The 13468-nt window shown below is 40.5% G+C and overlaps 1 protein-coding gene across 5 annotated transcripts in view; it reads left to right on the plus strand.

The window, feature by feature from the left end:
• FAM13C (family with sequence similarity 13 member C) overlaps positions 1–13468 on the plus strand; it is a 110469-nt gene that overhangs the window by 52785 nt on the left and 44216 nt on the right. For all 5 annotated transcript variants that reach the window (XM_069460592.1, XM_069460595.1, XM_069460593.1 and 2 more), the window contains one exon: positions 4731–4794. In XM_069460592.1, coding sequence (XP_069316693.1) covers positions 4731–4794 — 64 coding nt within the window. The remainder of the gene's footprint in view (positions 1–4730; positions 4795–13468) is intronic.

The following is a 13468-nucleotide window of genomic DNA, read 5'->3' on the forward strand; positions in this document are numbered from 1 at the left end:
GTATCTTTAAAGATCTTTAAAAGAAGGTGATCTGAGATGGCTGGCTACTGTTCCTGTTTTCCTCTTTCATTGCTAAATTTCTCCAGTGAGAAGCTTTCATTTCTTTTCCCTCCTCTACCTATGCCCTTTATCTTTTTCAATCCAGTGGCCTTTTCTTTTTTCCGCTTCATCGTAATTATCTCTAGGTAACTTTGACACTTTCTGGCAATATAAGCATGGGCGATTCTCCTGCATGCCATGTTTTCCTTGCCTTGCTTTCTTTTTTTCCATAACACTTAGCATCTGGTGCACTGTAGATCATCACTGGTTTATCCCTTTATGTTCTCTCTCCTTCCATGACAATGTAAGTTCCATGAGGGCAGACTTTGTTATATCCACTCCTTTATTCCCAATACCTGCAATGATACCCGGCACATAGTTGGTGCTTAAAAAACATTTGTTGAATAAATGGATGAAGTTATTTTACTGCCCTTTCTCCTATTAGGTCAAGTGGATGTAATAGTGCTAATCTCGTATGGTTACCTTGAGGATTAAATGAAATAATGTAAGTAAACTACCTGGCAGACCCAGCCTGAAGTAGTAAGGTCTGGTGAATTGTTAGGTGGTTCTTGTCACTCTTCTTTCTCATGTTAATAACTCCTTTCTCTCTGGTATTTAGAGGTCTGTATTCTGATAAGCTTCTTACCTCTCATATTTTCTTATCTTTCTTTTGTCTCCTAACTGGCCAGTTCTAGAGACCTACTCAGTGGACCCAATTGCTTCTCTCTTTCAGCTTATTTATTAACAAGACTTCAATTATTATTAACAAAACATACTATTAATTATCATTATTTAATAATTTTAATATCGTATTTTTGTATATATTATAGAATGTGTGTATTATATTTAACAGAGCTAACAGTAGTAGTAAGCATCATTCATGAACTGTCCTTCACACCATGAATTATCCAGTTAGATAGCTGTCGTTGGTATCTTCACTTTACAGATAGAGAACTGAAGCTTAGAGAGGTTAATATGTTGCCTGAGAGTATACACCTAATAAGTGGTAGATCAAGAAGTCACTCTTGGGTCTAGTTTTTTCTGTTTCTTTGTTTATCTGTCACATGGTAGTTGTCTGTTCTTGGTTCTTGGTGTGCTCTTGGCTGAAGAATGACCAGACACACCAAAAACAAGGCAAGCATGAAACGAAGTTTATTAAGGAAGGACAAGATAGGTTTACAGAGCAAAAGCAAGACACATTCGCCATAGACAATGAACAGGCCCCCACTGTCGTCAGAAAAGGGATCTCTTTATGGTCTGGGGCCTTGTTTTATAGTGTCTGGATTGGTCCCTCCTCATGAGTCAGATGTCACCACTGAATCGCTTTGATGGACAGTTAGCGACATGATAATTAGCCTTAAGTTACTCTAGGATACTTCCCAGATCCTATTGTGGCTGGGCTGCCTGGCCTGCAGGCTGGGAATTCCCTGCATTCTTTTGCAGATTAGCAGGGGTCCCTCCTTCCCCTAGATGTGGCAGTTGTTCAGGGCAGTATTAAGGTGGGGCAGCACCAAGACTGACGCCCGCCTTTGTCCCTAGGAGAGCTGGAATCCCTCACTATCCACCTAACATATCCACCTATCCAAAAGATATGTACTGAGAATGTGCTGGGCGCTGTGCTCTGGCCACATAATGAAGAAAAAAAACAATGCAGAACCTGCCCACATGAACTTACCTGTGGCTACTGTGCATCGTTGTCATAATCATCACTTGTGCTGTGCTGAACACACTGTAGAGTGCCCTAGCTCTAGGGTGAACCCTGGCCAGATATTGTTACTTCCCTATTTCAGGCTCACCTCAAGCTTCAAATATCTAAATCTGAACTCATAAATTGCCTCTCTTTATGCCTGGTGTCCTCTCCTCCCTCCAAAATTCCATGTTTTTCTATCTCCGTTAGAAAAAACACCTGCCATTTTCCTTGTCACACGGGCTGAAAAGTTTGTAATAATTTTGATTACCCTATCTCTTTTATTCCCTACTTTGAATCCATACCCAAGACCTCTTGATTGCTTTTATCCTTGAAAATGTCTCTTACCTGTTTCTGCCTCTCCAGTTGCTCTCCACCGTTCTCATATCAGCTCCTGTGCCCTGATCCTTGATTTCCTGAAATAGCCTCAAGGCTCTGTGTTCTTTTGTTTTATCCTCTGTTTAAGATTTTACTGGATTAATAAGCCTCCTTAAGGCATAGACTCTGTTTGTTTATTGTTTCCCCAACACTGGGCCAGGCACATAGTAGACATTTAGATAGTTACTCAGATTAAATAAAGTACCTTTGATGCTTTTGAACACAGTTCTTGAACTTGTTCTGGAGGTTTATGTAATGGTTAAGAGTAGTTTTCCTGGAAGATCATGTGTGTATATTTCATGTCAGCTCTTCTCTATATCTCAGTAATATGTGTTATATCTTTTCCACAAAGTGTATTTCTGCTTCTTTCCATTAATGTTTGGTACTTGTTTATTGTTTTTACTATCTGCTGTCACTCATCCACAAGGATCTGGCACCAAAGCCCTAGAGAAATTTATATTTGAAAAGTATAAACTGATAAATATTCTTTACATTAAAGAACACCACTCTTCCATTTTTCTGGTGCTACTCTGTAGAAACATAGTTTGAGAACCACTGTTGGTTACAAAGAAACTGGGAGCCATTCAAAGTTTAATACGTTACCAGGTAGAATGGATTAATCCCTGTCCCTAAAAGTCCTTTCCCCTATTTTGTGGGAAAGAGCTACTTTGTATTTTCTGAAGCCCTGAAATCATTATGTTTGTGGCTCAGGGGATTGATGGGCACAGGGTGGGTGAGCCAGCAGTCTTCCTCCTCACTACCTTCTCTCACTGGAGCTGTCGACGCCTGAGATTGTGGCTGGGACCCTTAGTCTTCTCTCACACCCGGGAGGGGAATGCTGGTTTGTGCAGGCATGGAAGACACAATTTTCTTCTTTTACCATCTCTTTACTTTTCTCACTAGAAATAAATTGTTTGCACAGTTAGCAATGCTTATGGATTGAGAGGACTTTACATTCTTAGGAATATTTTGAAGAAATTAGGATTGTGGCATGTTTAAATGTGCATTAGGACATTCAGAAATCAATCTTGTTGCCCATTCAGAGGATACATATGCTTTCTTTAGGAATCAAATTGAGGCAGAATAATAACTGTGAATAATTATGTCCCAAAATAAATCTTTTTATAAATGACTTAACACTGACTAAATCTCTTAGTCATAAGATAGCTGGCCTTTTTATAAGGATAATAACTATAATTTAATGCATTTATTATATAATAGCATGTAAACTGCTGAAGAAAAACTTGAATGCTGTTTAATAGATGCCACTGGAACATAGAATTTGACAAATCATGATTTACACCTAAGCATCTTCCAGCAATGAAGCTTTGTATGTCTCTTTAAACTAAAAAAAATTGACTCAGAGCAGCTATACCTTGTCTTAAGTTCATTTTATTGTATTGTGAGCTATGTAGTGACAAAACCCAGTTTCACCATGTGTCTTAGTCCATTTAGTGTTGCTATAACAGAACCCGAGACTGGGTAATTTATAAAGAAAAAGGGTTGTATTTGGCTCATGTTTCTAGTGGCTGCAAAGTCCAAGATTGGGCAGCTGTATCTGATGAGGGCCTCAGGCTATTTCCACTCATGGTCAAAAGTGGAAGGAGAGCGAGAGGGTGCAAAGAGATCCTGTGGTGAGAGAGGAAGCAAGAGAGAAACCAAGAAAGCCAGACTCTTTTTAACAATCAGCTCTCCAGGGAATGAATCCATTTCTGAGAGAGCAAGAACTCACTCCCTAGGCATTAATCTATTCATGAGGGATCCACCCCCATAACCCAAACATCTCCCACTAGGCCCCACCTCCCAGAACTGCCACACTGGGGAAGAGATTTCAACATGAGTTTTGATGGGGTCAAACCACATCCAAATCATAGCACCATGTAACCTAGCAACAACTGTAACATTTATTGTGAAGTTAAGAGATAGGATGAAATTTCCAAAAGCTGCCTTCAGTGGACAAATGGTATCTTTCTGTAACGACTGTATCAAATCACATTCATTCATTCAAAAACAACTTATTGAATTTGTATTGGGCACTGAGGATTTAGCAGTGCAGAAAGTAGACATAGTCAGTGCTTTCTTAGAGCTTACATTTTTGTTTGGAACTGCAAAAAGATATAATTTCAGATAGTAAGAAGAGCTGAGAAAAAAATATACAGGACAGTGTTCTGTAGGGTGAGGGAAGGACTACTTCTAACTAGGGGGGTCCTCCTTAGGGAGGTGACATGTGAGCTTAGCTGATGCATACATGATGAGAAGAGTCAGTTGTATGCAGATCTGGGGAAAGAGCTGTCTGGGCCCAGAGACAACACGTGTGAAGGTTTGAACAGGGAATAAGCACTATATGTTCAAGAAACAGAAGGCCAGGGTGGCTGAAGTGTGGTTAACAAGGGCGAGAGTTACGTAGGAGGTAGGACCGGGAAGGCTGGCAGGTTCAAATGCTGTAATGTGTTGCAGGCCTTTGTAAGGAGCCTAGATTTTATTCCACAGACAGTGGAATACAGGCAGTGGGACACCACTAAGGGGTTTTAACAGAGGCCTGGCCAGATCTATAGCTGCCAGCTTCAAATGTGCATTGCTGAAAGCTTTCTTTTAAATGGAAATAATTTTCCTTTGTATTTTATAGAATAGACCAGAGGGCTGCCATTTGGCCAAAGGATGCTTTTGAAACTCAGCAGGACTTAAATGAGGTAGGTGCAATCATTGCTGGTTATATGAACATGAATTAGCCAATCATAAGACTTATTATTCTTTTTCACAGTACTAGGAATTCTTTCTGATTAAAACTTTAAGTATTTTTGCTCTTAAGGGAACTTGTCATGCTTATAGTTCTTTGTTCAATTGGTAATGTTGTTCCTTGCTCTGGAGCAAATATATTTAAAATATCGTTTGTGAGACTGTTCCGCACATCTTGGCCCTAAGCCAAGTCCAGTGGTCATTTCATTACACTCTTTTCAACTTTGCTTCAGGGTTGTATAACCATGGTTGTGACGGTTAACATTATAACATTTTCTCTTAATTTTATTTTGTCTGCATATTTCTCTCTCTCTCTCTCTCTTTTTCCCTTTCCTAATGGCTTTTGTAGTCTCAAACATAATCATGTTTACTGTTTTTCCACTGAACATGATATAGTTTGGTGTTTACAATATGGTTTTCTTAGTAGGCTTTGAAACATAAAACCACATTTTCCAATCCAAATTGTTTCCCAACAAACTGGACATCATAATGTTAATTAGCTTGTTCTGGATTTTCTCTGAAATATGTGATTTAATTCTCTTATTTGAAATCAATATAATATAATTAGGACACCTATTATTATGAATGCCTTGGCTTAAGACATTGGTTTGGAATACTCTGTCTGGCTTTTCTTGTCCTCACTGTAAATTAAGAAGCAGTGGGTGGTATATGGTATGTCTGATTAGGATCACAGCAAAGAGAATGAACAGACTTGATGATCAGATGCCTGGAAGAAAACTGATGAGCTTCAGGCAAATTGTTTATTTGGCATTTTGAAGATACATCCCTCCTCTGCCTCTCTCCCCGCCACAAAAGATATTTAACTAAATTTAGGTTATTTTCCCTTTTTTGGGGGGGGGGTAGAATTTGATAGAAACAAATAGCCAAAGTGAATCAGCTTCCTGGTTAAGCCAAGTAAACTAGCTAAAGTTGTAAAAAAAGTCTCAAAGATAAGAGAATAGAATTCTTTTTGTGTGTATGTGTGTGTGCACAGAGACAGGCTTTCAATTCCACAGTTTCACTCATGGTAACGAGCGAAAAAGAGTTTAAGAGAATCAATGAACACAGCTGTCTGCCCCCCTGTGAACAAGCAAAATGCTAGTTGTAAAGAAGCAATGGTTTGTTTTGACATAAGTGACTAGAAAAATGAGGTGATTGTGAGAGTCAATTCGTGATAGCTCTGAAGTATTTGGGAGAAACTCTGTGTTTTGAGCTGGAAACCCATGAGAATGCTGAGATTGCTTGAGCATTCCTAAATCACAGTTTTGAAAGCTCTATTTGAAAATCTGCTTTTCTTTGCTACACTGTATTTGCAAATGACATGAAATGTGCCAGCTCGCCGCTCTGGGCTTGCATGAGCCCAAGAACGCTGAACTGAGCTGCGCGTCTGCAACCGCGGGCAGCGTGGCGTTTGAGACATGCGCGCTTCCGGCAAAGGTGGCGCTGCCCATCCAGTGCCACTGGTTGAATACGGTGGGTGAGTGTGTGCTGAAAGTGGTTTTGTTCCAGTCAGGGGTAACCCATATGTGCACACCCGCCTTCTCTCATGCAGTTTCTGTTGTGACCAAAATTTGGGAGATTCCAAGAGACCTTAGAGAAGGGGGTGCAGCGTGAGGGGGGCAGAGGTCGCGCAGGAGGGTCGAAGTGTTCACACTCGTTGATGGAGACGTCCTGCAGAGTGGAAATCTATTTCACTGCATCTTTCCCAGCATTTCTCAAACTTATTGAACACCAAACTCTTTTATGGAAGAACCACCTAGTGACATTTCCTTAGGCAACAGAGTCCCATGGAACACACGTGGGAAACATTGTTGTCATATTTTTAATGCAAATAGAAAATCACACGGCAAAGTGCACAGATTGTAAATGTCCAGACAGATGGATTTTTACAAAGTGTGTAACCAGTACATAGATCAAGAAACAGCATTTCCAGCATCCCTGGTGCTTCTCTATAATCCCTTCTGCTCACTACTCCCCTGTGAAGATAACTGCTATTTTTGAGCTTTTGATGCATGGACTATATGTATTCTTTTGTGTCTGGCTTCATTCGCTCAATATTATGTTTATGAGATTCATCCATATTTGGCATGTAGTTGTGGTTTTCATTTGCCTTGCTGTATCTATTGTATGGTTGTGTCTAGTTTTTGACTAATATGATCAGTTGTTACTGGTTGTATTTTTTTTTTTTAATTTACTATGAGCTGTTTTCTGGCCTCTGTACAGCTAGTTTTTCACAGCAGTACTCCTTCCGTCTCTAAATGGACATGTAAGGTAGAATTTTTTGTCATTTTACCTCTCTTTCTTGCTCTTTGTTCCTTTCTTTTATTTTACCACCTCCCACCCTTATAATTTTCTAAAAAGAACCTACCAGTTCCATATCTACACTTTCTTCTATACCAACTTGCAAATCTAAAGTCAAAAAAGAGTTTCCTGAGCCTCATGAAAAGCATGTCCACAAGTATTTTCCAGATGTTTCCATGGACCCTAATGTTGTATGTAAATAATAACAATTATAAGATGCTATATATGTGCCTTATACTTTCCCCAAATCTCACTTCTGCTATTTGAACTTCTTATTCTCCTTGCTTTGCCACAGACAAATGGGGCTCAGCTATGGTTTGGTTCCAGAGCTGGTACTTGACCCGAGGTCCCCTGTGCCCAGCATAGTGATGCACGGTGTAACATATCTGTGTGTTTTGTCTCTGTGTGTGCTTTCCATACTTTCCCAGTGGGTTGAAAACCTCACTAACTTCTCTTCGTTTGGCATGAGTATAGACTCTTGCCAGTCTCACTTTTCTCCTGTAAGTCCAGAACTCCCAGTTTTTAACCTTGGGTCTCCTGATAGGACTTGCATCTCCAGCCCATGTTTTGTGGTGTCTCTGGGTCTGGGTATGGAAATGTTGTTTTTTTTTTTTTTTTTTTTTTTTTCCTCTGAAAAACTGATTAAATCTCCCTACGACCTGAGCAGTCTGCCTCTGCCTCTGTAAGACATCAGGAAATTTTATTGGTTGGGGTCTCTTGAATTCTGACTGGAAAATACTCTAGACTTGAGATCTGTCAATGGCTCATCCACATTAGTACTTGGTTTTAGTTAGTCCGCCATGTCCATATAACTGAAAAGCATTCAATAGATCAGAAAGGTGCTGGAAAGATAAAATGAGGAAAACGATTGTTTTCACTCTGCACCGTTATAGATCCCATTCCTGCTTCAATTCCAATTAAGAAAATAAGACATGTATTAAAAAAAAAAAACTAATGGATTTTTCCCTTCCCTGAGAAAACACGCCATGCTGGGTCCTCAGACTACTTTTTCCAACTCTCAGTCTGTATATCACAGAGCATCACATCAACTTCTTTTAGTTTTCATTTGTAAAATTAGGGGAGGAGGTTTTGAATTGGGCTAACTCCAGGAGCCCTTTCAGGGAATTTTTTGCAGTTTTTAAAGTTTAATTTTATTTTTAATTGGTAAGTAATACTTATATATATATTTATGGGATACAATGTGATGTTTCAATACATGTATACATTGTGGAATGATCAAAGGCAGCTAATTAGCACATTCATCATCTCAAATATTTATCATTTCTTTGTGGTGAGAACATTTTAAATCCTCTCTTTTAGTGATCTTGAAATATATGATACATTATTATTAATTACAGTCACTGTGCTATGCAGTAAATTACCAGAACTCATTCCTCCTATCTAACTAGAAGTTCGTACCTGTCAACTACTGTCTTCCGTTCCCCAGCCACCTCCCCACTGCCCGCCTCTGGTAACCACCGTTTTACTCTCTACTGTGATTTCGACTTTTTCAGATTCCAGTTACAAGTGAGATCATACAGTATGGGGGCCTTTCAGTTTTAACACTCATTAATTCTACCCTATTTCCATTTCCCCAGTGCTTGTAGAATTCAGCCATTAGCTCCTGTCAGGGATGGAATGAGACAAATTGTTCCAGAATTACTCAAGGTTAAGGCCTCCTCATGGCCAACAAGCCATCTGAAGGCCTAGTTTGGGGGGTGAATAATAAATAGTCCTGTAAAAGTGACATATGTGCTTGGCATAATGATTTAGCAGTCTGACACGAGAGAGAGGCCGCATTATCATAAGTGATGGACATACCACCCTGAATGTGCCCGATCTCGTCTGTAAGTGAAGAATTGTGGTCAGTTGAGTGTCTGGAGTGGTACAGTCGTCCCGGGGAGCAGGCTGAAGCTCTGGGTCACTCTCGGCCTTCTTTATCATTCTGCCATTCTACTTGCCCAAGCCAGCTTTTATGTCATCATTCCCATAAAAGGACACGGTTACCTCAAAAGCTGCTCATGGCCTTTGTGCTGAGGAAAGATGTTTTATTCTCTTATCTGATAAATACTTTGAAGGTATTCTGCACTTGACTTTTGGATAAAACAAGTTATCAGTTGAATGAATGTGAGTTTGTTTCCATTTCACTTTTTACCTGGAATTCCAAGGTCATAGAGGTAAGGTTGGCCACAAGCCGATTGGCCTTGAAGGAGAGGCTTTGGTGTCCTTACATAGATTCCTTATTTCCTTTGTCTCTGAGGCTTATTGGCTATGGAACTGTCTTGTGCTGGCATGGACCGACTCTATAGTTTATCCTCTCTAGGCCTAAGGAGCCAGTTTATAAATCTGGAAAAAAAAATCTTCTTATGGGGTTAATGGGTTTACCCAAGAGAGATGTGTCAAGCACAAAGAAGCAGACACTAAATCTTAGAATGGGAAAGTGAACAAATGTTGCATCAGTCTTTTGCCCACCAATAAACTCTGCAGTTCTAATGGTGAGGATTTTGAGGTAGCTAAGACTCGATGGGTCATTGGGGGAAATACTTCTAGGTGGGCACACTAACTTTTTGGTATCCCCAGAATCAAACTTTGGAGACAGCTGTCTATCTCTGCCTCATACGCTTCCCACGAAGTAAGGAGTCTAAGTGGGATGATTGATTGTAAGAACATAGAGGAACCCAGAAACTTAATACAATAAGGAGAACAGGATAAGTTCATTTGCAGGGAGAGGAAGAGATGGAAGGGATGGGGGTTATGTTTAAAAGGTTTGAGATCCTGGAAATTTGTGGCAACCTGCTGAGATGGCCAGCCATGGTTAAGTGGAAGCAGCATTGGAATTGAAGCACTTGAAGAATTATGGGGCCAGATATTAGTATGATTAGCAGCCTGGACTTTGAAATAACTGAGTATGTGAAGGGCCACTGATGAAGAGGAAGGAACCAATGCAGATGGAAGTCACTGTGTCCTATATGTCCATGGCATGGAATGGGAAAAGATGGCACTGTTTTTTGTAGGGGAGAAGAAATTGCTAGACTCAGCAGTGAGAGTCTAAAGGGTAGTGATAATCTATCTTTCCCACCCTGCTGCCTCCTTCCTGACTCCGTGAGATGGGGAGAGGAAAAGGAAATGGTTTGTGAAGGTGGAGAAATTCAAGTCACACTGTTCTTCATGAGGAAAGTTAATACAGTCACGTTGGCTATGCTATTTCACCCAGTAACTAATAAAACCTAATATATCTGAAAAAAGCAAACACAAGTTCTCTGACACCATATTTGCTCTTTTTATGAGCACTTAGAACAGGAAGATAAAAGCATTTCTTGAATGGAAAGAATATTAGTGCAGTTCTATTCTAAAGACGCCATTATGGGTGCTCTTTGAGTTTATAGAATAGAATAGAACATTTTAGCTGTACATTGGACATCCTAGAGGTGTGTTCTAGGGTTCTTTGAAGTTTGGTTTTTCACTTTACCCAAAATAACTGAAAGATTGCCAGATTTGCATGTGGCATCGTCACTCGTACCAATTGGTGAAGAACTAGAGGAAGAGAAGGTGCTCAAAATGAGACTGGATTCGGACTTGTGCTGTGCTGTGTTCTGACTGTTTCTACCGGGAGGAGACACAACCCTCAGGAATACCATTGGAATCTTCAGGAAGAGTCTACGTTATTCGAAACAAATGTAATAAATCATTAGCATGCAACAAATGCTCAATAATGACCTAATATCAATAACAAGAAGTTTAACCTTGGATCTGTCATCGCAGTTCTTGTTCTACAAAGAGGACATCTGTTTTTATTTAGCTGGGTATGGAAGAGATTATTTATCTAACTGAAATCAGTATGAAAAATTAATCTTTTCTTCGTATATTACTGTTACCTTTTGTTGAATTACGCTAGTCATAATAGCCCAACATTAGCCTCAATATGAAAGATATTTTCCTCTTTAAAATCTATGAAACATCCTTTAATACTTTAATTTTGTTAGAAGTAGAACAATCTGCACATTTCTAGTGTTTCTCTTTGGGTCTGTATGCATGTGTGTGTATGCCTATGTGTGTCTCCATGGAGAGGACTTAATTATCTTTTAATTATCATTCATAGTTTATCACACAGATGTTTTGGCATCAAGCCCTATCAGACTTCAAGATGATACTTACTGTTTTATTCAAGATGTGTTTCTTCCTCAAACTTGTTTTAATTTTGAGAAAATGGTCTAGCAAGAAGCTTCTTTAGGCCTTTGACACTCCTGAGCTGGCAGAATGGTTTTATTTCTGTAAGAACAGGCAGCTGCACTTTGCTGTTCAAATGCAAACCCGGTCTATAGCGTTGGATCTTAGTTCAGGATTGATTGAGGATTTTTTTTTTTTTTTTTTTTTCAGTATCTGTCATTCTTTCCATGTGACTGAAAGTTAATTCAACCTGGCTTTAATAATAACAGGATTTTATTGACATACAGCTGAAAGTTTAGGATCGGGATAGGCTCTATGCATGGCTAGATCCAGGGATTAAAAGCTCACCGGAGAGTTGCCATCTCTTTGTCTCTTGGTTCTTCTTTCCTATATTGGCTTCCTCTTTAGGTCAGCCCCTCTCTGGGGACACATTACTCCTGCAGCCAGTCATTCCAGTTCTATTAGTTTTCTATTACTATGTAATAAATTACCAAAAGCTTAGTGGCTTCAAACACCGATTTATTAGCTCATAGTTGTGTAGGTTGGAAGTTTGGGTGGACTCAGCTGGGTTCTCTGCTCAGGATCTCATGAAACTGAAATCAAGGCATCAGCTGGGGTAGGGTGTTATCTAGAGGCTCTGGAGAAGAGTTCACATCCAAGTTCCTTCAGGTTACTAACACTTGAATTTAATTCTTTGTAGTTATAGGACTGTGGTCCCTACTTCCTTGCTGGTTGTCAGCTGGGGGTAGCTGTCAGCTTCTAGAAGCTGTTGCAGTCCTCCCCCCTACCCCCACTCCTCCTCTCCCTTAAAGTAAGCAACAACAAATTCTTCTTATGCTTTGATTCGCTCTAATGTTGTCTATTGCTACCAGCTGGAGGAAACTGCATTGTAAAGGGCTCACCTGATTGAGTCAGGCCCACCCAAATAATCTCTGTATCTTTGGTCAGCTGATTTACAGCTTTAATTACATATGCAAAATCCCTTCTCAGCAGTACCTACATTAGTGTTTGATTGAATAACCAGGGTACAGGAATCTTAGAGGCCACCTTTAGGGTTCTGCCTACCACACAATGGAATAAGAGACTCTTCTTTCTAGCTCTAAGAAAGTCCCATCCTTGAGTCTTATTTATCTGGCTTGGGGCATGTGCCCATTCTGGAACCAGTCACTGTGACCTGGGGGTTTGGAATAAGCTGATTTGCTACACATGGGCCACATTTTGGATCTGGGAGTACTATTCTCAGAAGAGTAATTGGATGCTGGGCTGCATACTGTTGGTCTCTGGAATCATGATCTCCAAGGTAATTTTCCTCTCTGCTAGACCACTGTGGGATGCCACCTGGCATTTTTCTGGTGTGGTTTTCCGAGTTGAGATAAAGTCACCTTGCTCCCCTACCAGGGTTTCTTCCTCAGCTGGAACCATGTCCTATGATTCATTTAACTTTAGCCAACTTTTGTTGTTGTTGTCAACGAGGACATCCTGTATCCAACGTGGTCATGGTGTGGACTCTAGTTCTCATTCCCAGTTGAATGAAATGCGCAGAAGAGGCACCCTGAACTGCTTCCAGGCCTGGCTTATTCTGCCCTGTCATTCAGAGGTGCCTATCCAGCCTGGCTTCTTGTTTCCGGGGGAACCAGATCTATCGTCCTCATCCTCAAGGGAATCCTTAGAGTGGTGTTGGCAGGAAAGGTGGAAGTTGTGCCAGCAGCTGCCCACATTATTCCTTGTCTGAGAATTGCATTGGAGAAGCCTCAGAGGTGCTGGGCTGTGCAGAGACATTGTGGCAGACCTTGCCTAGCTGACCCGCCTGGGTGTGCTTTCTGCCTGCCAGTCCTCCCCGTCTCCCCTCCACTCTGCTGCTTTGTCCCATTGGCCCCTGCTCTTTCCCTGGCATGACATCTCCATCCTTTTTCTTATTGTTCACTCTTTCATTTATTCCTCTTCATGCTACTAATTTCCTGCTCTCGGGGAAGGCTGGAGGGGACTGTGTCCAGTTCAGTGGCTCCCAGGGGTCAGCCTGTGTTGTGGTTTTCATTGCTTTGTGGCAAAAGAATAAACACAAGAACAATGAATGTAGTGAGTTTTTCATAAAGCTAAAATCCACACACAACTCTTTTATCTAGAGACTGTTCTTAAAACTTTCATTTTATGATGAAATGA

This window comes from Eulemur rufifrons, chromosome 28 (genome assembly GCF_041146395.1).
Source record: "Eulemur rufifrons isolate Redbay chromosome 28, OSU_ERuf_1, whole genome shotgun sequence".
NCBI lineage: Eukaryota > Metazoa > Chordata > Mammalia > Primates > Lemuridae > Eulemur > Eulemur rufifrons.